The sequence below is a fragment of the Lepeophtheirus salmonis genome, chromosome 1 (genome assembly GCF_016086655.4).
Source record: "Lepeophtheirus salmonis chromosome 1, UVic_Lsal_1.4, whole genome shotgun sequence".
Classification (NCBI taxonomy): Eukaryota; Metazoa; Arthropoda; class Copepoda; order Siphonostomatoida; family Caligidae; genus Lepeophtheirus; species Lepeophtheirus salmonis.
This window is the reverse complement of record NC_052131.2, coordinates 15,739,771-15,767,332: the sequence shown is the minus strand read 5'-3', so window position 1 is coordinate 15,767,332 and position 27,562 is coordinate 15,739,771. Positions and strand designations below refer to the sequence as shown.

At 31.3% G+C, this 27,562-nt stretch overlaps 1 protein-coding gene across 1 annotated transcript in view; it reads left to right on the top strand.

Moving 5' to 3' along the window:
- The window catches only part of LOC121118722 (uncharacterized), a 93,517-nt gene that overhangs the window by 34,137 nt on the left and 31,818 nt on the right, over nucleotides 1-27,562 (top strand). Inside the window, exon 3 of the mRNA XM_040713314.2 lies at nucleotides 25,128-25,225. Coding sequence (XP_040569248.1) covers nucleotides 25,128-25,225 — 98 coding nt within the window. The remainder of the gene's footprint in view (nucleotides 1-25,127; nucleotides 25,226-27,562) is intronic.

Genomic DNA, 27,562 nt, shown 5'->3' with positions numbered 1-27,562 from the left:
CTCTTTGTAGTACCCTAATCTCAGACACCATAAATTTATGTATATTCACTTGTTCCAGGGTTAAAAGTTTTAATCTTTTTTAGAAAACTCCATTCTTTTAAGGTCTTTTGTGTTATTTTTAAATTTTATGTACATTTCCAGAGGTGTATAAAATATGCCTTATAAGTTAAAAGCGGCTTTTTCTAGTTGGTAATCTGGAAAAAGGGTTATTATTTTTTAAAGCTGTTAACATTATTATTCAAATCTTGAAGACAGAACATATTAGTATAAAGTTTATTTTCTACCTCACATGCCCACTTGCAGGAGATCTAATTTAACGTCATAACAGCAGCTAAGCTGCTCTCCTTCAACACTTTATGTAAATTGTAGAAATTTGTAAGATAATTTTATGTTAATTATATTTTTTACATAACAACAGTACATATTTGTTCCATCACTGTCAACTCCTAAACAATTGGCTTATTTAATTGTTTGAAAAGAAAATTGAAACAAAAACAAATCTACTTGCTCTTCTAAGTGTTATTTGTGTTGGACATCCTGGACCAGTATGAGACCGTTATAATTGTTGATAATATAGTTCAGGACCGGTTTTGTAGTAAAATTCCATCTGGGACCAAGTCTCAACACAAATAGCGCTCCGGTTCTTCCCAAATATGGAGTTATTATTCAATAATTGTTTTAAATTATTCACTTCTTAGCAAGAAATAATTCGAATTCAACCAATTATTTTCTCAGGAAAAGAAAACTTTATGGCAATAACGAGATAATCTAATCTATTTACGCTCATTGGAAAGACTAGTTTCTAGCTTTACAGGGTGTATCAAAGAAATCCAGTGCTTCAAATTTCCAGATTTTTTCGGCATATATGATAATGAAATTTTGAAAGCTTTATTTGTGGTGAAATATATGTACAATGTACATATACACGTTTAACTTCGTAGCCAAAATACCGACATGGAGTCAACAACAAACGATTTCAAGCCTATTACATTTTCAGAAGCAGAAGACAGATGTGCTGTTTTGGTGATTTTAGTGAGCAACGATATGGATATTAGCGATATTGAGGACTCAAAATTGAAAGGGATTGACAAAAGAAGGGTTGAGGAAGGCACTTGTAGAGATGAAGGACCCCAGGGGAGTGAGTGATCATATGGAAGTAGGTATCCGAGTATAGCAATGGGATTTTTTGAACTAAAGAGTTCTTCGGAGATGATTGATGCCCTTGATCAAGGAGGTTGCTGGATACCGTTCATGGGTCTTGCAAAATGACTCTTCTCCCTGCCAAATATCCGAAGCGACTCTAGATTAGCTCAAGGAGTACTGATGTGACTTTCTGTTCAAGGATATTTGGCCATCTAGCTCCTCCAACCTAAATTGATGGATTATATTATCTTGAGCTTCATGGAGTCAAAGGACCCCAGAGGTCTACACACCACCAAGAAGTCTGTGATAGACTCTATCGTACTGGAATGTTAGAATTTAGATCGGGCTCTAATTTGCAGGACCTGCTAGTGGTTCATAACCCTAATTAAGGACATTATTGAGGCTAACAAAGTCTGCATTGAGTGATATGTATTTTCTATGATTGTATTTGTTGCGTAGTTTTGTTCTTTGAATACATAATAAAAAACAACGATATTATGTTAATTTAAAGTAGATACATCACAAGTATTTCATTGTTATTGCCTGTATTTATGTAATATCCATACTCAAAAATAACATTCCAATATCTTCTTTGATTGAATAAAGCTTATTGCAAAGTTCTTTTTACTCTTTGTTGTTGGAAGTTTGTTATCAGCTCGAGTCGAGGCAATATTTTAAAATTATTAGGTATGCATCCTCACTATACTTTTTACATGCATGTATTCACATGAAAATGTTGCTTGTAGAATGTATACGCAGTTTCAAAGGTATTACATTGATATGCAAAGTGATCATCACAATACATATTTTTGTACATACCTTCTCGATTGTGATAAATGCATTTTTGAATAATATTTTTTAACCAAAAGGTTCTACATATTGATTTGCATTCCTTTTTTCATGTAGATCCAATAGTAAAAAAATATCATTTAAGGCATAAAAAACTGTTTGGTTGGTTGAGTCGATGTTAGATACCAAGTGGTCCACGAAAATCTCAACGTATTGAATTTTAAACTTCAACAAGGTTTTATTTAATAAGTAACAATGGAATATGAACAAAATTAATACCTTAAATAGATGTGTGTCTGAGCTCTCTTAATCATGAATGCAACAGTCCTTAGCAGTAATGGTGGCTTCCAGGCGGTGGAAGGTCTGGCACCCACTGCGTATTTAGTTCTCACTCATGGTGTCCCAGTGTTGGATGACAGTGGCTTTGAGGGCCTTCATGTTTGGATGGCGGACACTGAAGGCCTTCCCCTCAACATCTATCCCAAAGGTGTAGTCGAGGACGTTGACATCAGGGCTGTAGGGGACCAAAAGTGTCAAAGAAGACTCATTCAAAAGAGTTTTACAATAGAGGAAATGAGTTTCTTTCATTACTTGTGTCAAAAGATACCTCTCCACCCTCACGAGGTTCTTTCTACCCACTTTTTTGATAGTTATCTGAACATATGGTGTGAAACCCTGAGATCTTGCTTGGGACCTCATTGAGTTGAGGGGATTGCCTGGGCTATATTCTTTAACTCATACAAGTCAAGTTTGACCTTTTTGAGATACCCCTAATTCCTCTCCAACGTTTTGGATTTGCGGAGCACTGCAGACGGTGGTCTTGGAAAAGCTTAACTGCTTGGAGTGCACGAATGGAAATTCGTCAATCACGTTCATGTGTCATTTTCTCGACTTGTACTTAAGATAGAGAGCTGAAATTACTTCTCTTTTGTAACTTGTTGTTTATGCTTTAATATAACGAGATATGAATGAATTTCAATCTCTCAAAATTAATTAATTATTGAATTAGTAAGTGTTCAGATTTCAATCGACCACCTGGTATACTAGAATTTCATATAAAATGTCATTGCTGAATATTAATTAAGTACACTAATATGATTGTCTAGATTATTTTTTTTCAACATTCTTTATTTGGTATATATAATATAGAACATACATATGTAAATAAACCGGAGCAATTGCGTAAATAGTACATAAATGAACATTATAGTTTATACTTAATGCTCCGGGATAGAATTTCAACTAATATTCGAAATATCCATCTTAAAAAACAAACAGTAAACAAGCAAATCAACAGTTTTAACAAATATTTGTTAAAATTTCTGAAAACCCATTTTAAAATACTTTGAGGATTTCGTGAAGTTGATGGAAGGTACCGGATTCCTTCTCCTGAAAAATTCCCTGACTCACATCCTAATTTAGGAATTTTCATTGTGCGAGAGACATGGCGTGCTGAATTTTTCTAAAACAGTTATTTATCCGGCAAAAAAGTATTATTAATATCCATTTTGACACCTTTTTTAATGGATTCCGATGAATAGTTTATTTGTTAATAAAATTGCCATAGAAAGCTGTAGCCAGGTTCCTTAGTATAAGCTCATTTGCATATAAAAGGCAAATAACCCATTGAAGTGTCCTTTCAAGAGTTCTTTCCAGACAAGAAATACTCCTATTTTGAATCTAGTATTTGTCAAAGTTCCACAACACCTGACTCCCTGTAAGTTTTTGGTATTTATATTTTGATTTTGTAGAGAATTACGAATCGAAGAACTAATGTTAACACAGATCGAAAGTGAGAGGAATATCATTTCCCAAATAGTAAAATATACAGTTTTTTTATAATCTTGATGTGTTCCTTCATACGTACTTTCAATATCTTTGTATTATTAGCAACAGTTCAAAAATCGTATTCGAGTTTGAAGTCAAGAAAATTAAACTAAATATTTTTTTTTTTTGACAGAATCAAGAACTTAACTTTGCACTTATTAAAAATAATTTTGTATTGTTTGGCAATTTTTTTTATTTCAGTATAGATTTCAAGAATATACGAATAAAAAAAATATAATAATACTTTGTGACCAACAATTCCCCTTGTTTTTAGAAGGAAAACTGTCACAATAAAGAAATGTAGGCAACATTTTAGTGACCGTTTCCATCCATAAACTTTTTTTTCTTCTTTTAACAAAGCATTATATGATTAAATGGGATCATGGTTAATGTTTGAAGATAATTGACAAATTAATATTCTGGAAGAACACTTAGTTATAATCCACTTAAAAGTGTATAAAACAACGGAGTTTTTTTTCTTTTTTGTCTTTCTTTCATAAATTCAGTTTCAACCTTAAGCTCTTACATCATAATATCTTTAGTTTCTTTTAAAATAATAAATAACTTAGTTTTATAAGTATTTGATACGTGTGTAGACGTAAACATGCGGATAATTAAATAAAACATTTTCATGTGACAACAGAATCTTAATGGCGTCCATTTTGGAAGCCTAAACAGCCAAGTTTTATGAAAATGAGAAATATTTTTTCATTAATATTAAGGAAAATATTGTACTATTGGATATTAAAATACAAGTTGCTAGTAATGCTAATTGAGAGCATTTTGAGAAAAGGAAGTTCCTTTTCTCATAGAAGAGGCAGCTGATTTTAACTAGAACCTTAATTCAATAGTGCCATATGTTTCGCTCACGCCTTCCCTACGCATTCTTACAAAAATCCCATTTCTACCCAGACGTACATTTCTTCTTTTAATATATTCATTAATAGACAATTTTCAACTTTTGAATTGTTTCAAATTAGTAACGCTGGTTTAAAAAAGTCATCTGCTCATACAAAAGAATTCTAATTAGCCTTTTAAATTTTCCTCCACTGACTGCTTAATTCAAACTTGACTGTTTAATGTAAATATGTACTGTTAGTGTCGTATCGCTACATATTTACTTGGCCCATTTCAGTCTAGTTGTTCGGTTTCATCGGTCTTTAAGACTGGCCCTTAAGACTGTCAAAAACCTTAGGACAAAACTTAGGACTAGAACTGATTAAACGAAGAATAAATATTTTAGGGGCGTCATCGAGATCCACTTTTATTAGCTTCTAGGACTGATATGCAGGACTGAACTGGACTTAGGGGTAAAGTCTTCAGTTCTGAATAAGGGAGGACACAGCACAATATTTACCTTGTATAATATGCATTCATTTCTCTTATTTCTTTAAATCAACTCAGTGAACCAAATAATTGCATCATTAATTCAACAAAATATCCTTTTTCATATTTTAACGACCCTGTTTTTGACAATATTTGTATCCATTTGAATATAGGTATATCGATCATTGTTATTGATTTTATGGGTATGAAAGACAATGAGTGATTAAGGATCCTTCAATGACATAAGTCGTTTCTTAAAAGAATTTATATTTGTATCCCATTATATGTCATTTATAGAGGTTACAAGAAATATGACCACCTATCTTTAACTAGACATGTCCAAAAGTGCCAACACAGAACCATTCCGCAAAGAGATTTAGTTCATACTGTATTACAAAACAAATACATAAACCCCTCTGAACTTATTAGACAATAACATACATGCTCATTGTACCCTTTCATCAACCTAGGTAGACGTAAAGATGAAAGTCAAGGTCTTTTTTGGTTATTATTCATTCCTGGGCTATTTTTTTCATTATTTTTATTTGGCAGTTGACCTTTGATAATGCGTAAATGTACCGAATTGACGAGCATTAATAGATTTATCACCTCTTCAATATATATATGAATATATGTTAATATGAAGGTATACATATTGTTAGAAGGTGGGGATTTTAAAGCCGGAAAATTTAATGATAGTTTTATTTTACAATTTACTTTTTTTCCCAAAATTAACTTAAGAATTCTCAAATCTTTTCCTCTTTCATGTCAGAGTCCATAGTGAAGTCAATAACTCAAATCAACCACCTTCAACTTCCACCACAGCTTCCAATCTGTCTCTGAACCTGGCACAGACCTTGATAATGAAATCTTTGTCCATGTTGACCACTGCTTACAGAATATAAGCCCACAAGGAGACAACAGTGTTATGAACATGTTTATAGGACTCTTTCTCCAACACATAGTAGTCAAAAGGGTTAAAATGTGGAGCTAGGGGGTTTCCTTTGCTCCAAACATAAAAGTCTTAATAATGTTGGGTTTTCTGGAATAAACCCGGTTTTAATGTCCCATTTTGGAAAAAACCACACCAATTTAAAGTTCTAGCACAACACAGGATCTGTTAACATTAATTTAAGTTCGCTAATATTTTTTGCGCTACTTTCGTAAAAGGAGGACAAGGATTTTCTATTTTTTCCTAATTCAGTTTTGTCAGTTAAATTCGATGAGCACACTTTTATAAACATAGATCTCAAGGTTGCAAGATATTGAGGTCTAAACTTGTTCTGGATTTGAAATCCCCACCATATGTATATGATATGCCCCAAGAAGTTCACATTCAATTCTCCACATTCTGAAAAAGTGAAGAGTCCCCATAGAATGTAAAATATTTCGTATGAATACATATTTAATCATGACATATGAGGTTGTTCTAAAGAAAATAACGATGAAGGGTTGCGTGATGATTTTCAATTTGTGTCGATGATTAAATGTTAGTGTATTACAAGATGTATAATATGTACTTAGATCTATTATAATGATTTATCAGGCTCAAAAGAAGTAAAAAATGGATGTTTTTTACATTTTCTCAATCAAAAGGTATTATTATGGTCATAAGTAGGTCTGAACGAATTATTATAAATGAATTTTCAGGCGTAATGATGATGATAAATGTAATTTTCTTGTCAATGGAATGCATTTTACATAGGCCCCTTGAAATAAGGTTACTAAAGAATATGCATTATGCTCAAGATAAAGTATAATATTGGTTATTTATAGAAATTATATGATCTAACATTAATATCCCTCAAAAAATATTTTTGAAGAAAGCATATCATATGGCCTTCCAAACAAATTACTCATATTTAGATGATCTTCCTTTATGTTCTATTTTTTGAATAAATACTAAAACAAATATATCATTGATTCATAAGATATTGTAATAACTGGACATTTCTTATCATGTATCAGAGAGATATAGTTATTGAGCCAACAGCCGTGCTCTTTTCACCGGACTTATCCTCTTTTTATATAATGTCTGATTTTTTAAAATATAAATGAATAAAATGTATGCTTCTATCAAGAATGAATGGTGCAAAGTTCATAGAAATATTAGGTTAGACCATCATGTAATCGGGCTTCCTAGAATTTTCAATCTGATGTATTGTACTGACTGCTAGGTAAGAAAGGCATATTTTGATAAAACACGCAACCACTCATATTTTATGACGTCACTATTGCTAGAATTTTCCCTTGAATGTATCGTACCGACTGCTGGGCAAGAAAAACAGATTTTCATAAAACGCACAACCACTCTCCTACCATAACGTCAATATTGAAAGCGTGTTGGAAGTCAAACGTCAGTCGTACACGCGACAAGGTATAGCTTCGTATTCTTATTAGCCTTTGCCAGAAAATTAAAACTGAAATTTATAGGTTTATAATTTGTTTCGAAAAAATTTAATTATTTTCATATAACATATCTAAAAGCCTGACAATTTATTTAAAAAAAAGTGATATCTTTCTAAAAATTAATTAATTTTATTTTTCATTTATTTAATCATTAGAGTTTAAAATTTAAAACAACAACAACAATCACTACAGGCATAAAATATAGACACAAGATAAAGTCCCTACTTTAAAAGTTTGAAGTAGTTCAAAATAAAAAGAAAAACAACATAAAAATACGATGTTATGTAAAATAGACAAAATATAAAACTAAAAAAAAAAAAAAGAAAAAAGAAACACAAGCTATGGAGGGAAAGAAACCGGACTCTTAATCCTTAATTGGACACACAAAAAATATATTTAAAGAAAAACGATTTAAAAAAACTTGGAATTGTGCATATCAAAAATCAACTTAAAACGAAATTACAAACTAAATTTAGGAAAGACAAAAATCCAAAATATATCTAAAAAAACAAAACATGATAAAGTATTTATAATAACTAGTGGTGTATCACTAGCAAAACTAGAAAATAAGAATTTAAGTTTTTACGAAGTAGCCAAAAACATATATCCGATTATACAACGGGCTCATGGTCATAAAAATCCAAGTTTGGATCTTTAAACGAAAATATTTGATTAAATTCGGATACCCAAACTTTTGGATCCAGATCCGAAACTAAAATAAGACGGATAATTTTCTCAAATTTATATTCATTATAGCCAAAATAAAAGTTAATTTTTTACTTATTACTGATGCTGAAAAAATGAAATAACCCAATGTTATAACTATTGGAACATAAAGTCTAGTTATTCTTTGAATTCATTACTTTTATCTATTTTTTAAAAGATCAGTTTATAGTTAGCAATTTTCCTTCCAACCATGGAATAATTATTTAATAATAGTTGATAAACGATCACAACTTCATAAGAACCAATTCGTAAGCACCCAATCAATGTTAAAAACGCTGACAAAAAAAGGAAGAAACTTCGATAACTGAAAACTAAATACAGTTTAAATTTTTGTGTTTTTGAGCCCGGTCTTACTTCGCTAACATAAAAATGATTTTTAAATTTAATGATTAAATCACTTTATTATAGTGTATTTTGTAGTTCAAAATTAGAATTGTAATAAAACATGAAATAACATTGTTTAACCATGTAATAACATATTTTTAATGGATATTTGGGTCAGATATATTTTGAAAAAACTATGCGTAATTGGGATTAAATTTTAAATCAGATTCTATGGAATTTATCTTGGTAAGCCTTGTTTAAGATTTATTCATATATATATAGTCATTTGGGGTCGAAGTTCAGTGAATTTAGTTAATTGAACACCTTAAAAGTCGTGTCTTTATTTTTCCTTTTGATTTCTTAAGTTTTCTTCTTTTTTTAAACGTGACCACTGAGCATTATTTTTTATTCTCTATGGGACTAAGGTATAGAGATAAATATCATAGAAAAGGATCTTCCCTAGGTACTGAACTTCAGTGGCTGTAGCCCTCCCACCAAAGCAGGAGATTTTTGTATTGGAATATTGGAAATTATCACTCTGGGAAAAAAAATTAATGAGGAAACTGTGTTTTAAAATTTTTTTAAGGATTTATTTTCTAAAATCAAAGGCATTTTACAAAATTATGCAAAAAAAAAATCAAGCCCAAAATATAACGCTGGGTACACCCCTGTAGAATGATATTTTGAAAAAGAGGTTGACTCTATCGTAGTTGACCAAAACATTGAAATTGTAGTAGTATTTTGTAATAAATAGTTATGTTAACAACATAAATAGCATTTACAATATTTTTTTGTTCGATCCTCACTGTATTTTACATTTGATAATACTTTTCTATAGGGAACTCTTATATAGAAGTATATGATGATCCCATAATTAACTTAAATTAACTTTCGGTTTCAATAAACTCCCTTTGTTTTTGCTTGGCGTGAGCAATCTATGTTCATATTATATCTTTTATTTTTAAGGCATACAACGGCCGCTACAAAATTTTAATATTGTAGCTAGTATTTATATAATAAACCTAATCTCATCAAAAAGGGATGGATACTAATTTGATTCCCAAAATTCGTATAAAATATAATGCACATTTTTATAAAATATAATGTGTTTACTATAAGAATAACAAATGATAGTGTACAGAAGGTTCACTGCGCTTTTTTCAACCTGAAAAGTTCACCTCCCTCTTTTCACCCCCAGTCAAGTTCATGCTGAAGTAAGTTCATATTGAGGAAAGTTTATCCCAATACAAGTTCATACCGAGTAAAATTAATCCCCAACAATACAAATATCGTTGATGTAGTAATTTATTCTTCGTTTAATACAAAGATTTAATAATTAGGTAATCTAATAATTATCTTACTAAAGAGGTTCCTAATTGAAATAAGAACTTAAATTTTTTAACCCTTAGCCACCGACTGCAAAAAATTTGCTACATAACTTTATTTTTTTTATTTTCTTAAATTGAATATAGATATAATTCTAATGTTGAGTACAAGGCACTCATTTTACCTTCTCTAATAATCATAATTTAGATTTTATAAAAAAGTATTAATTACTCGAGATGAACTTGACTAGGGATGAATTTTCCTCACAGTGAACTTGCATCGCGATGAACTTGTTTAGGTATGAATTTTTCCCAAGGGGAAAAGAGAGAGGTGAACTTACCGGGGGTGAAAAATCGCGGGGAATTTTCCTTTAACCCATTATGTTTTGGGCAAAGGAAATGTGGCCTCTTAGCTACCCGAATCTGAATCCTTTGGACTACACTGTGTGGGTTGTCTTAGAGAGAGAGTCCATTAAATTTGCAGATACCATTGTTAACTCCTTGTGGGCTTCCATTCTCGATGTACTGGTCAACATGGACAAGAAGTTCCTCATTCAGGCTTGTGCCTGCTCCAGGGTGGAGTCTGTTGTTGAAGCTGGAGATGGCTGGTTTGAGTCATTTACTTCACTATGGAGCAAAATATTTGTGAAATGCTGAATCAATTTTGGGAAATAAATTTCAATATATGTATTTATGAATGTTATGCTTAAATTTTCTAGATTTTAAATCCCCACTTTGTACACCGAACGTGTATTCGCAACTCAAGTTGTTTAGATTATTTTAAAATAAGTATATTATTTTTCTTCAATACGTCTTAAATTCACTTAAAAATATACACAAATGGAACAAAAATCCTTTGAGAGGCCTATTTCTTAAAACCTAAACATTGAATATTTATGTATAATAAATTGGACAAAATTGGAATCAACAACTAAAATGTAGTTCCATGATAAAATATATACAACGACGGGATAAAAAATGTTATCCCTTTGAGTTTTACCGCGATACTAGCAATAACAAATCAATAATAAAAAAAAGCTTCGAAATCATCTGGTAGGTAGGAGAATAAGTCAGTCATACGAACTGATATTATTATTTATCTGATTATTATTATCATTTTAACTACTCTATTATAAAGCAGGAATCTAAGTTTAGTGATTAGACAAGGAAGAAAGTTTCTTGCTCTTTCGTCGATTTTGTTCATTATTTAATAGTTTGTTGTGGTATTAACTTCTCCATCTGAAGTAAGCATTATTGCCTATCTTTGGTGTTAATTATTTAAAAATACATAATAAAACAAATATATAGAAATTAAAGTATTATTATAATATAATACCACACTAATGCTATTTGGAATGTGGAAAGGTTCGTCTCTTTATAGTAATAATTCATTTTCTCCCTCAAAATCATATAACAGGAAGCTTATTTTAACAAAGGCCCTAATTTTGTAGTACCATATGGCTCGCTGTCATCTTCTCTTCGTCAACTCCAGTGATGAGACGTCTCCATCAAGTTGTTCAAAAAAAGGACTAGTACATTAAATGAGATATTGGTCGATTGGAGACAATATTAAGCTCGAAAAAAATTTATCAATACATAATCCCGTACAAGGACACATTGCTTAAAGGCACTCTGTCGAATGGCATATTGCCAAAACGAACACTTTACCGAAAAATATAATTAATATACATACATACTTAATGACAATTCATGCTGCAGTATTATAGAATTATAATTCCTATTCATTTTAAAAGATAAAATGCTAACTAATTTTCCACGACTTGGACTGATTAAGTGTTGATTAACTAAAGATTGATGTATTTGATTATGAGAATTGTTCAACTGTTTGCTTGAACATCTATTAGAACCGTTGTAATTTGTACAAAAATATCACTACAGACAGTTACACTTAAAAAAAAACTTTAAAGAAGAGAAGGAGTCAATCAATCTATTAGTGATTGAGACACAATTGGTAATGTGAATAAATCCATCCTTTGGGTCAAATGTATTTGAGGTCCTATGGATCTGGTCAAGTCCTGATTGACACTCTTCTATCTCGTGGTCGTCTCTGACTCTATTATTGTTATCAAGTTGTGTTTGTCATTAGAGTAGTCTATGTGATAAATATATTGTATTGACACATCAATCATCATCAAATATATATATTTTTGCCCCGGCTAAGTGTCTTAGAGCCCCATGATCTATTATTTAATTTTTTTGATAGGACTTTTATTCAAGACTACCCTATAGAGAAATACAACCTTACTTATTGAAGGTAATACTTCCTACTATTGCAGAAGAAACCTATCAATTCAAAATAACCCATAATCCATGTACTGATATACTATATGTTAATTGATTTGAATTTACATATTCTTACTATGTAACATTAAAAAAATAAAAAGTACGATTAAGTCAGTCAATCGGATATTAGTATGTACATATATTAGTAAGTAAAAACATTTAATGAAATTTAAATCAACTTAATGTTTTCATTTCCTGAACATTAAATAGTATTGTTCTAGAAATGAACCATGTTTTAATCTAAAAATTAAAAATACATTTGATTTTTTTGGAATTGGAGTAGGAATGTACCAGACATGTATATTAATAGGAAAGACTCGAGACTTTGTTAAAGGTCAAAAATTAAAAATTAGATTTGTGGGGACCCAAAACTTGTTATAGTGGTTAATTATGATTTTATCCACGTTATTTCTTAGTACGAGGAGGTTTCAAATACAAATGAGTGCTGAAACAAAAAGAAGCAAGTAATTTGGCCTTAAGCTATTTTGCCTCAGATTTATGGCAAACTATTCTGAGACAAAATAGTTTAAGCCAAAAATACTGGTCACGGTTCTTATTGCATGTATCTGAATGCGAACATGTCGGAGCAACAACTCCGGCGTCAGTGCCGATAAACCTGCAGAGACCGTGGGAATCTCCATGCAGACTGCCTACAACATCAATAAGTCCATTAGAGCCCATACAGCGAATAATAATTAAAAGTTCTGCAACAACAATAGGGCTGAATTCTGGTAATCCCTCCATGCAGTCCTCCTCCAGCCCTGACCTAAATTCTCAGGACTCTCTAGTTTGGCGTGTCTTAGAGAAAAATGTAAGAAGTACCTCTCATCCAAATTTGTATTAATTGTATTCGATTTATATCAAGACAACGTGGTAAGCCATGGAGACGGGCTTACTCGTCAAGAGCTTCCAATTTGTTCGGCGGCGTGTCAGACCTGTTATTGCTTCTAAAGGAGGACATATAGTTAAATATAGTATTTACACGTATCACAAATTGTTTTTGAGTTGTCTTCTCTTGATTCCATAAAAATCACATTTTACGTAATTTAGTCATGCTACTGCAAGTTTTGTGTCTCCACTCTGCTGATTGCCTAAAGGGAAGATCGCTTAATACATGCACCAACTACAAAACAACTTTAAAATTACTTTACCTTCAAAAATTAGTATCCTGTGTAATTATCAAATGCTTCAATAGAATACTCATAAGTGTTCATTTTAATCGGAACAATCTAAGAAGAATTAACTGGTTAATGCAATTTCCTCTTCATATTACTACCTGAAAAATTATTGAATAGATTGAACTTTCATTATTGTTCAATGTTCATCCAAGACGAATTAAATGGCTAATACAATCTCCCCTACCTTTCTATTTTTTAATAGTAGAGTGAAGAACAAAAACTGTTGCTAGGTAGAAAAAAACGGAGGAGGAAGGTTCAAAAGTTTTAGTATTTTTTTGTAAATATCCTAATAGTATGAGTCTGTCCGTTCCACGGACACATGGTGAAGGGGACACAGTTGAACACAAAATACTGGTGGTCAAATAATATCAAAATTCAAACAAATAATGTTACTCATAACTTCTTTTTGTCTATTTGAAGTAACTCATTTATTCCTGAACAATAATTAGAAAAATATAATTGCTGTGAAATGTAAATATGCAAAAAAAAAAAAAAAAAGTGGAAGAATAAACAATACGATAAAATTTTTTTAGAACTTATTTCAAATCCCACTCTCTACGGAGGGTTACAATATCTGAAATTTCTCTCCCATGAGTTAATTTTGTATTATGTTTAAGTACTGCATTTTTTAAAAGTCTTGATTAATAACAAAAATATAAATTTAAGATTTAAAAGTGAGTGTTTTTCTCTCGGAATCTATCAAGGGATTTATATCTATCATTTGGTCTATTAATAAGAGGTTCAACAGTGAAGGTCTTTTCATCACTAAAGAAAATTACCCTGTTTCCATGATGTTTAAGATAATTCAGAATACGTTTATAGCGATAGTGACAAATTTTTTTTTTTCAAACCGACTAAGAAAAGGTTTATGAAGCCTTATGGACATTAAATGCTTCATATGCCTCTCGGGGAGGTACTGAAGTTAGTTTGAGTGTTTTTGGATTTTTTTAAAAATCCATAGACATTCGCTAAAAATTGACTCTTCTGAAAAAAAAGATTCAAAAATCCAGACCTATTCACAAAAAATTAAACTAAATTAAAAAAAATCAAACAAATTTCCAAAAATGTCAAATATTAAATTTAAAAAAAAAAATATTTAAAATAAAAAAATTGGCGGTTTAAATTTTTTGAAAATTAGGATATGCGGACGCCCCTAAACTGCTTCATTTTAAAACTGTTTCCGGTCTCCCTAATAAATCTTAAGGTAAGTTTAATCTTCATAATAAAACATCATTAAACTTTTTTTCTTTTCTTGACGTTATATGATTGAAAAAAGAAATGAAGTCATTAATCAAAATGTACAAATAAGTACAAAATTGTTTGTAATAAAGTACATAACGAATTTTATTGTATATTTTCTATAGATGATGATATTTTCCTGGTTTTTTCTGAGAAACCATAATCAAATAATTCTACTTAAAGAGAAAGACATACATACGCAATAACCATCATCAAAAATAAATAATATAATCCCAAAATATTAGCTAATGGGGTAAATGGGATCTATCCTATTTAATTTGATAGTAGAAAACATAGAAAATTAATTAATGTATCTATATTAATTAAGACAAGTTTGTACTTATGTCTATCTGAATTTTTGTATGAACATATGTAAACGGATGCACTTAGTATAGTACTCCATAACAAAACATATTTAGATCTAAAAATAATAATCCATTCGTATTAATGAAATATTCAGGCGTATACATATAGCTTCGGACGTGTATACAGGTTGCACTGTATAAAGTGCTCCTATACATGTATAACAAGGGCATTGTTACTTTGTGTTTTAGTAAGGATTCAAAACTAATCAGAAGTTTAAAAGCTCTACTATTGAAAATATTAGCAGTACACAGTACCCAGCATTTCCCAGAGTCATAAGGTGATGACTCAAAGACAAATTTTGATTAAATAATATATAAAATCACTGCGGTACTAATCCTGAGTCTTACACTCCTTTTTTTAGTGAGCTCACTCACACCTATGTTAGCTACTCAATACTTATATCAATTCCTAAATATTTTATAAGGATGTTATATAATACTAAAGATGGCTTTGAAAAGAAAACGTGAAACTATTAACGTAACAATCAAATATAATTCTACACAACCCCTCATAAATAATACATTACCGATCTGTTACGTTTCTTGATTCCTCAGTGAGTATAAATTAGTTTATGTATTAGTTATAATAGTTATCACTAAGTATTTCGGTAACTTCATTTTTTATCTGCTTTTATTCCAAAAATATTTTTGGCTGCCTTATCAACTTTAATAAATCTACAATGTAGTGACGTAGCCACTTGATATATATTATTCTCATGAACTCAATTTGTGTAATTTCAATTTATGGAATGATATATGTGTATACTAGCTAGTACTTGGCATTGTCCGAAGTTATTAGGGGTCGACGAACATACAAATATAACTCCTCTAGAAATCTTCAATGTTACTCTCTTGTCATATATGAGCACACACATTTGTAGTTATTTAGATGTTCTCACCTCAAGAATGAACAAATAATGGTAACAGCAAAAGTGAAAAACACTTTTTAGGTTTTCAGGTACAAAAAAACAAACAACAACTTATATCTTACAAAGGCTAATTATTCACCTTGCTTATAAAACGAAAAACCAAAGAGGCGAAACGAAGACATCGTGATCAATATTTGTGCAAATATATTTGGGTACGCGATTACTTGTTTTTTAGACAGGAGTGTCGAGTAGAGTTGAACATTAATTTATAACTATGATTAAAATCTTCATGAGTTCAATAATTTAAATGAATTCTGCGAAGAGAATAACAATTTTTATGCATCATGAGAGAAAATTATAAAATCACGTCATCTGTGATATCATAAACAGCGACATCTTTTATAGTAAAAAAATATACTAATAGACGCGTATCCTACTCAAATTAACAAAAGCGTTACAACTCTAACTTTTTTTATTTAAATCAATGGTCGATCTTTTTTTAAACAACTTTAAAGACATAAATCTCGATTAAATCAATGTCTTTACTCTATCTTTAAATATAGAGTAATCTTTTAAATGTCTAGCAAAAATACAATTGTAATTTCATTTTTATTTTAAAATAAAAAACTAAATGATAATTTGTTCTTTCACATATATTAAACATTTTATATTTAACAAAGTCTTTTTATTTTACTACAAAATTTACTTTGATTAACATTGTTAATTTTTACAATAATGTCAAATTGTTGGGCTTTCTTGAAAATAATCCTTTCCATGGCTTTTTACACAAGTAAACAAAATCTTTTAATTTTTCATCCCCGATTCTAGTAGTACTTGACTCACTGATCACGAATATGTACATTCAGTCAAAAATGTACCGGGAATTGTTAAATAAAACACAAATTTTACATTTAATCATCAAAATTTATTTTGTCGCCTTCAAAGTAACCTCCATTGGATGTAATATACGTTTGTCAACGTTTTTTCCAGTCCTTGAAACATGTTTTATGAGCAATTTTTGTCATGGCCTTTAGCTCCTACCACGAATTTTGTTTTAGGGATTCAATAGACTCACAACAAGTGCCGTAGAGTGGTAATTTAAGTTTGGGGAACAAAAAAAAAAAGTCACACGGAGCTAAATCACAAGAATATGGTGGTTGATGATTTTATTATTTTTGTTATTTGGGGCTGAATTCGCTCACAATCGTGGTTCCGTGCATTGGTGCGCTATCGTTGTATAAAATCCACGAGTTGTTTCTCCATAATTCTGGCTGTTTTTGACGGATTTTCTCAGGCAAACTCCATAGTACACTCAAATAGTAATGCTTATTGACCATTTGTCCCTTTGCAATGAATTCATGATGCATCAGACTTCAGATATTAAAGAAACAATGAGAATCACCTTGACTTTTGAGCCTTGATCTCATGGCCCTCCTTGAACCCTTTGTACCACTCATATACATGTTTTTTTTTTTTGATAAAACTGAATCACCAATAGCTTTTTCTAACATATTCAACGCGCCAGCATATGAAATTTCGTTCGCAACACAATATTTTAAGGCTAACTCTTTGTTAAATAATTTTGTTCATATAAAAATTGTGGAGTAGTTGTGAAGTAGACTGACTTATCCAGGTATTGGTAGCAAACTGATCTACATATCATGCTAAAAATTGGCATCATAATGAAAGACAGTGCAACCATCCTAAAAAAATGTTTTTAAATTCCTTCAGCGCGGGCAATTTAAATTAAAAACCCCGATACCTTTTTGGACAGAATATAATTAGTTTTTTGTTGTTCGCATGGGTGTTTGCAGGGAAGGGTCTTTAACCCTCCTCTCACCCAATTAAAATATTTTTTTAGTTGACTAAGAGAAAATTATTGATTTGGAAGGAATTATTTATTGGAAAAACAGGGGTCGATTTTTTTAAAAGATTTCTTGTCTAAAAAAGAACATTTGATAAAATCCTGGGACCGAAAAAAAATATTAGTCTAAAAAAACCAAGCCTCCCCCTAGTAAACATACATATAATACAACGGACACCCCTAGTATCTGATATAATATCACATATATCCGAATTTTTGGGACGTCTTTGACTCTGAAAATAGCTTTATCTCATTAATATACGAAGTTTTTTTTTGTCAGCTGTCCATTCTCCCTCTCTCACTTCATGGATATTTCAATAATTTATTCAATTTCATATATTTAAGGAGAAAAAGAGCAATGATAAGGGTGGAGTGATTCATATGGTACTACCGAATTAAGACTTTTGTTAATATCAGCTATAATATTATGATAATATGGTTTTGGGAGAGGAATGAATAATTTGTACAAATTGTGTAACCTCCTACATTAAAAAAACAAAAAGAACAACAACATTAGTGCAGGAAAAATATTTAAACTATATTTAAATTTACGTATATCTATTTTAGTATGCATTTTAAAATTAATTTATATGAAGATAGGCGAGAATGCTTGCTTCCGGAGAGCAAATGTTCTTACCCCTTTTTATCCAAATCCCCACTTTTTAGTGATACAATTATCTATTTTCCTACACATCATTGGTCTTTGACAAATTTGATTTTAACCCATGCCATGTTGATTACGTATATATACGATTTGCTTATTTCTGCCTTTTGTAGCCCTTAATTTGTCTTTGCATAAATTACATAGTTAAACATTTATCACATGGAAATAAAATACATATGGAAAGATTTGTGATGTTTTTGCCTCAATTGATTTTGCACATAAAAAATAATAAAAATGCAACACTAGACTCATAAAGGTTAATGAAACGTTTTCATTTGTTTTGACTTGACGAATGCCTCAATGTTCGGCTCCACTTTTGAAATTGCACAGTGTAAATCAGATTCAAGGTCAATCAGGCAGTTTAGTGATTTGATTTTGATCTCAACAATACTCGAAAACTCGAACTTTCACGGGTACGTGTAGGGAAACGAAACCAGTAGCGTGTAGTCGGACTCTAGCTTTGTACACTTTTACTTGACGGAGGCCTTTGGAGAGAGGATACTCCTTTGGAAAGTGTCTCTCCTCCAGACACGCCTAGATTATGTGGTCAATTGATTGGCATCTGAAGAGGAGGGTTTCCACATGTTGAGGTCCCAAAAGTCCGGAAAGTTGTGTCACATTCAGTCCTGGGTCTTTGTGGCGCAATGAAACAGAACTCTGTCTTGAGTGAAAGTAATGTTGTGCCGAATATTTCTCTGGCCCAAGGTAGTACTTTTTTTATATAGAAGTTCAATGTCAGTATCTGTATTGACATCACTCTCTTCTCTCCAAAAAAAATAAGAAAGCCGATTCCACAACACCCAAGACCATGGTTCCAGCTTGATTTTTGTTTTGAAGACATGTCTAATTGAAACTGAGACATTATCTAGATCTTCTGTTGTGATGTAGCAAGTGTTCTGCCTATTCACAGTTACATCAACAGTGAAATTAATCTCGATCAAAACTTTGTCCAAATTTTTGGTGGCCTTGAGGAATTTTTGACTCTTCTTTGCCCTTTCCAACTGTCACAGCTTACTCTGTTCGGAGATAAGATTTCTTTTTGCATAGAAGAAAATGGTTGTAAAAAGCCTTTGAAGAATAGGTTCTTCAAGGATTATCATTTTATCATATGTCGTTTCAACTTTAGCCAACTGGACCAGATACCTGATCAACTGTTTACTAAATGGTTGGTTGAAAAGGAGAACAAAGCTTCTGTGTATGAAGTGGATAAGATTGAAAATGAGGACACAATGGTTGTAGAATTTATTATGTAAGTCATGGCAGGACCAGTGGCTTCTGTAAAGAGATACAATGCCAAGGAGACAATAAGTGTCATGCTAAATGTAAAGAATAATTTAATTGTGAGGAGAGTGGACATTTTAGAAACGTTTGTCATAAGAAATTGGATAAATCAAATGATATATTGTAAATAACAAAAGTAGGATTAAATCTATTAAGGTCGAGATATTAAGAATAATATGTACTCAAATGAAGGAATTTATTAATGAAAATGAACCAACTCATTTAGTCAAAATGATCATATACCCCAAAGGAGTAAAGGGAGTTCGATCCTTCCAATTCGATATTTTTTGCATACAAAATTATATCCGTCTGTCATTAGTTTGGATATGGTACATATATATAAAATTTTACACTATTACAGAAAAAAACGAGCATTCAGCGCAAGTCACTCACTCATGCATAGTCATAGTAGTGTAACTTTTCAGGATAAATTTAAGGGAGCAAGGATATGTATTAAGGGTTTCGGTGTAACCAACGTCAAAGGACAATATTTACTTAGCTGGAAAGTACTCCAACGGCATAGAATCATCCACAAAAGATTTTCTAAGGTTTGTTAAGGTGAAACGTAAACCTATAAAAGCCAATGGAACCATTAGAGACTTACTTGAACTTGATAGGAGGATGGAGGAATACTCCCATTTATGTAGTTATGGCTTAATGGACGCCATCAAGGAGTAATGTGATGATTTGTTTTTTTTTAAGGAAAAAAATTTCAAAAGTCATGCTCAAATATTTTTCATTTTAGGATGGATTTAAAATAAATAAATAATGCATATGAATGAGTTTCTGATCAAAATTTCAGACAACAATTAGCTTAAAGGAAAGAGAGAATGGATAAAATCAAGAAAACCTTTGATAAAACATGTGAATATCTGACTCCTTTCGAAATTTAAACATATGGTATTATACAAGATCTTGAATCTACGTATTGCCTATTGCTATATGCATTTTTGTGATAAAAACAACAAGGGTATGGGAAATGCTGCAACATACCCAAAAATGAAATTTATAGACACCCTGGTTCTTGTGGCAGATATACTGTAAAAAATGTTCATTGAACCGTCTTTAAGGAGTCACAAGCCAAAAATCAGCTCAATCCATAGTTCTTGAGTCAATACTTAGCTAACCGATACATTTGTTATACTCGTACATACATAGACCGACTGAAATCTGCTCGAGCATAATTATAAGGAAGGGAGAAACAATGCCATATAATAAGTGGAGTAACGACCTGTTAGCTTAACGAAATTCATAGTTTACTTGAATTTTTTTTCCTCAAGCTTGATCTTGTTTTTTATTAAAGGACTCTAGGCAAAGAGTGGACACTCAAGGCAAGGAAGGTAGGATTTAGTAGTTCTCAATTTTGATTGGCTTAAAATTAGAAGCTGGTACATGTTCCTCCAGCTAGGCCCACAACCAGTGTGTGTGTGGGGGGGAATAAAGGAGTCAATCTCCACCTAGTGAAAAGAATAAGGGCGACTAAAGTAGGATCATATTCTTCCCAGTGTTTTAGAGTGAATTGTTTATTTTTCTCTTGGCCGCTCTTTCCCTAAAGTCATTTATCTTTTACCATACAGAAAACGACATCACTGTATCATTTATCCTCATGATGTATGCAACTTTCTCTTCTCTTTGCAAAATTAACTTTCTTAATACAATTAAAGGGTACATTTATGGCAGTTACATAGTTTTTTATTGTGCAATACTCAAGTATAATCAACCCCTTTAGCCGACAAATAAGATGTCTCATAGGCAGACATATCTGGAAAAATATGGATCATGTTAAATTATAGCCATTGGAGACCAATTACTGTTCTCAATGAATTATATAGGGTTCTCTCTGGAGTATTGACTAAACAGATGCAACCAATTCTCAACAACAAAATTGGGATTGAACAAAAATGATTTTTAAAGAAAGGAAAATTTCCGATGCTTCACGCAATATTCAAGCTGCAATTGACACAGCGGAAAATAGGAGGAAGTTTGGAGTAATAATAGCAGTAGACTTTTGCAAAGCGTTCGACTCTATTTCACATAAGCAAATTCTTAGGTCTGAAATAAGTTTGTTCCGAAAAGTTTTTTTAACCCTCTACGTCTCTTGCTATGTTACGGTAATTCAACGATCTCATTGGATGGACTAGAAAAGCCAGCCAATCATCTTTGAAAAGGCTGTCGTCGGGGATGCCCCCAGCTCCACTTCTTTTCATAGCTACAATCGAAAAACTCGTTTTAGGTCTTGCAAAGAGGTACAGAGGCTTTGGTATTAGCTTTCAGGAATCTCAGCATATTATTGATTTGTATGCAGATGATTTAACTTTAACCGTAGAGGCGAATTCTGAATCTCAGCTAATTGCCAGCATAAAATTCTTACTGAATTATTCCCGGAGGTTTAAAGAAAAAACAGGGTTAGCTGTGAATAAAAACAAAACCTCTATTTTACCTTTAGGGTCCTGGAAGCCTGAAGAGGATCTTAGAGTCAGATGTTGTAAAATAAGAAGAATAGTGGAAATTTTGGGTATAAAATAGAATAGTAGTGGTATTCATGAAGATAACTAGAATGAAATTCGCACCTTCGTCAACAAAAGAATTTCTTTTTGGAAAAGATTAAAAAAAGAGTTGACTTTTATCCCAATGTGGTAATACCTTTAATTTTATATAAGGCTACTGCAAGTCCACAACTAGCTGAAAAAGCTATTTTAGTAGAAGACTTAATGGCTTGTTTTATAAGAATTAGATCAAAGCCATGAAAATACCTAAATCCCATATAGGTGTTGGAGTAGCCCAACTATCTCGTATTGTCCCGAAAATATACACAAAATTATTTTTGGATATTTCATGAACTCCAGCAGTACAATTGAGAAGAAGTATAAAAAACTAAGAACTTTACATTTGGCTTATGATGGGGACTAATTTGACCAACAAAATTACATCTATAATTTCTCCAGTTTAGGGCTTTGCTCAGAGAATAATTTGGATGCACACCCCAACGATATAATTCGACAAAATATAAATAAAAAGATATTTTTTTAGAAATTTAAAGGACCCCTCAATTATTGAAGAACATGCAATCACACAATATATTTTAACAGTTCATCATTTAAATTCGGAAGAATTGCTGAAAGGGTAGAATAAGATTACCACTTGTTAATTATTCACAATATTATTTATTTACATGCCTGTGGTACGTTAAGATGGATCCCCTAAACTTTGATGCAGCTGTGAATGGACTATGGGAGCTCCATAGTAAGCATTTGGGCCTCCTTATGGGTTGAAGAAGAAAAATAGTGTCTTTTCGAGGGTAATAAATGACGATAAAAAGTTTATCATGCAGTTATAAATCTCCACCGATTATACAAAATATATAAACCCATCAAGAACTGTGGAAAACAATAAAATAACAGACTTCATGCGATTTTGGACTGCCCTGCCATCTATATCCTTCAATATTTTGTATCCATAAATCTAAAAGGGCTGACGAATGGGGAAGAAAAATATGTTAAAGGTCTTGCCTCTTTCTGCAATTACAAAGAGGAAAGGTGGAACTTCTGAGGGAACAAGGGCTCTAGACTTTGCAATTCTTAATTGTAAAGCCCTCATTCCCAGCCTATTTGGGAGGATGAGTTGAGAGGTATCATATTGCCAGCTTCAGCCAATTGTGTCTCTCTCGCAATGAAAAATCCTAAATCAGGATGTGATTCATGAAATTTTGCTGGAGAAGAACCTCCCATCGACTTCAGGGAATGATATAATTAAATTAAAAAGGGTGTTAAGAAATGTAAAAAAATATTTATTATATTATTAATTTGCATATTTACTGTTTTTTTTTTAAAGATTGATTTTTAGAATATGTGTTGAAATTCTACCCGGAACATAAATTACAAACTATAATGTTTATTTATGTACTTTTAATGGAATTGCTCCGGTTTATTTATATATGTATGTTCTATATAATATATATATTTTCCTATAAATATCTATATTTTAAATATTAAGTTGTTTTTAAGAACAAATTATATTGCTGTGTGTTTTATGTGTTTACATTGAGGATAATAAACCGCCCGAACTCCTGACCAACCAAAAAAAACAATAGAAGAATAAATCTTAATAGGAATTTTTTAATATGATATGTTGAACCAGGAGGTCAATATAGGTAGAGTGAAAATTATTTGCTTTTAATGTATGTCATCCAATATCTATAACATTAAACTCTTTATCCCTTCAGTATGCTTACATTTTGACAAAAAAAAATCGCGGTCTCTTTCAATTTCACTGAAAAAACATTGTCTTCCCTGGAGTTTTTCCAATTATGTTTCCAAAAAGTTAAGAATTGGTTATGGTTCTGTAAGGAACCAATTCAAGGAAAAGTCCAGTCTTTTACAATTTATGACATGCGATATTTCCTTTACAAAAACATTTTTGCCATAGATTTCCGTTGGTTGTTTATTGATCTCAAGTCCAGCCAAGGATTTTTAATGAATCTTTCTTTTATTTAGTTAGCAGCACATTTAAATGGTTGAATCACACTTTATTATATTCTTCAAATTAGCCTTTTTTTTTTTTTGCTTTGTACACTAACTCTAATTCGACTCAGAAGATAGCACAAAGTGTGGATGACCTTATCAATAGTGTAAACAGACTACAATCTTGTCATGGTCTTTTAAGTAAGGAGGGTCTGAAATTCTCTTTGTTTTGTTTCCTGCTCTATTCATTCCCAATAGAAAATAGTACATTACAATAATTAAAAAGAATAACATTTCAAGCTGTATTTTTTGTACTTAGTAGCAATAAGTAAATATTTAATTCGATAGATCGCAAGTTAAGAAGCTGTTTGTAAATTATATTTATTAAGTAAGTTTATAAAACTAGGGGGATCCGTCGTCCTTTCTTTTGCAAACATGTCCTCTTCGTACATTATTTCATGGCCTTTTTTTTAAACCACAAAGTGCCCGATTTAAAGAAAAAAATGACACATTTTAAAAATTGACATCTGTAGAAAATATATTATATTTTAAAGAAAGTCCAAAATATAGTTAAATATTTAGGAAAAATAATAACCCACATATATCTATTCTAAAAAAAACCAAAAACAAGAATAAATATTACTTCATTCTTAAATTGATTATTTCCTTCATCCAAGTTAAAGTACTTTTTGAAAATCAAAATATGATTCCGCTAAAGCAACTATACCATTAAAGAAACAATTCCAATTCTTCTTTTTTTCCATAGAATTCTTGTACTATTATATTCTTTTTGAATGAACAAAGCACATAAGAGTTGATTGAAAAATTGAATAAGCTATACTCAATGCCGTTGAAGAATATTTTATATATTTACAGCCCTATATATGAGTATTGGACATTATTTATAATATTTCAATTTATAAAACAACCTTGAATATCACAAAACCTAATCCCATCAAAAACTCATTTAATTTTCTATAACACTCAATATATCTATACAATATGTATGTATAAGATATTTCTTTTATTTTCAGGTAAAAGACTTGACAACTTTGAGGAACGCTTACTCAGTCAGGACACTCATCAAGTAAATCTTCTGGAGCAATTAATGCAATTTCAACAAGAAAATAGGGTAATCACTATTAAATTATTTTTGTTTAATATTCCTCCAACTGTTCAGATGGTGATGCACTGATAAAGTATTGCTTACATTATAGTATTACATTTACTCCATCTGACCTAAAAATGGACTCATAAAAGATATTTTCTTCTCGAAGAATACTCGGGCGTTTAAATTAATTTGTTATAGTTTTTATAAATTAGATAGATATATTCATCAATTTCCCACATCTTTAAATATTTAATTGAACTAAGAATTACGTGTTCTTATAATATTGTATCGAATTAGTAACATTCTGAATAAATATACGGGGTCAATTAGTAAAATCCAGGCAATTTGAATCAATTATCAAAAATATAATCATGCACAAGTAACACATATTTTGGAAGTGTAAGAGTAGAGAGTGGGGGGAACAAACTTACCTTTTGCATGTAAATACAATTTTATCCCTGTTATTTTTAATTACAAGGTTTCAATACATAAACAAAGGACAGCTCAAACAAAAACAAACACTTTTTGTTATTATTCCATGTCTCTAAGTGACAAGATGTCACTGATGACCAAGTTCATGTCCCAATCAAGACACAATCCCCAACCTCCCCCTCATCATTAAAAAAAATCGGAAAGCTACAATAAAGCTGACTTTTAGCCTGTGGTCTTCCAGGCCTGACAAATTTGGATTTGCTTCGAGCTACTACTATCTTGACAGCGTGGTATGCCATGGAAACGGTCTGAATCTCCAAGACCTGTTAATATGTTTGCGGGTATGTCGAAGCTGTTATTATTTGTAAAGGAGGACATATTTAACAAAAAATATTTAATTTTCTTGATTGAATAAAAACCACGTTTTGTGTAATCAGTATAAAGGTGAAAAAAACAGATACAATTGTTAAATTGGATCTCGCGGATTATTGTCCTAGTACAATCAATAACTTGCTTCATGACAAAAACAGAATCCCATCCTTATTTCTGACATGAAATAGACCATTAGGTTAAACCCGAGTATGATATAACCCTGTACAAAAACATAAAATTTGAAGTAATGACCTAGCTCAATTAACAACTCAATGTGCGTAGGTTTGCGTTTTACTCTTGGTCTAGAGAAGGAAATGTATATGGACTTCAAAAAGATTCCTATGTCGGATGGAGTAAATATAACACTGTAATGTTTAATTATACTTAATCAGAAACGTGAAAATAAATAAATAAAATAGAGAGCCATTCAACTGTCCCCAAACCTACTTATTTGGACCTGAAGATTTAGTACTACAAACTCTACATCCTTACAAAAAAAAAAAAAAATACTATAGTCACCAATGGTACAACATTGTTCAACAAATGAAGTTCAACAGGGAAATGTATTTTTTCCTGTGATGATATGAACAGGATTGTAAAAAGATATTCAGAATGATCGCTGGATAGTGGAAATTGGGAGTGGTGGTTCTAATATGCTTAAACAAAGTTGTCAGCCTTTATCATAACCCTGAGTACCGTTTGAGGTAGGGGTAAACACTTAGAAGTCAAGTGAGCAACTCCTTGCAAATGATGATCAGATTAATTTAAGTTTATAATTTTTTGTCGAAATATATTTTTTATTATCATTTTTTGCATTTTTTCCCTAATGTGTTTTCAAAACTGTCCGAATTTATTTGATCGAGTCGTTAAGTATCTACAAATTTGGGGGATTTTTCCGTCTCTCCAGATCTTATTAGGAATTCAAAATCACTTCAAAATGCCTCCATGGAAATTTTGCAATATTTCAATCATAGTTGCATCAATTTTATTCATATTTTGCATACGCATAAATCACTACCTTTCCAATCAAAAAAAAATGAAATGGGGCATGAATTTTATTACTTATATAAGTTTACAAACAAAGTGACGAAGTTTTGGCGTCCTGTGGCAAAATAATACAATTTCCTCAATGATAATATTATTAAGCATAAAATACAGGTGTATGTTATTGTGTTGAGGGCACCGTGAAAATTCTTTTGAGCATGTAACATTTTTTTAAGTAACTAGTTTATACAAAAAGCTCCAGACTATAATAACATCTTACGGATAATATAAATGTATGAATGTTTCAATCTCCTAGTCCCAACAATGCAGTTACCGGGCAGCCATAAAAAACACACAAACTGTATTATAAAAATTTACAAGCAAAAGGGTTACCAGGTGTAGTATGGAATATATACTCCAATAAAAAAATACTCCCCTGTGCAAATCCCATATAGGATAACTACTCCCCTAGTACTTATCTCATATGGAATTTGTACTCCCCCTACGAAATAAGTACTCACCCGTTAATAAAATAACTACATCCATTTTCCTTTATTTAACCAGTACACA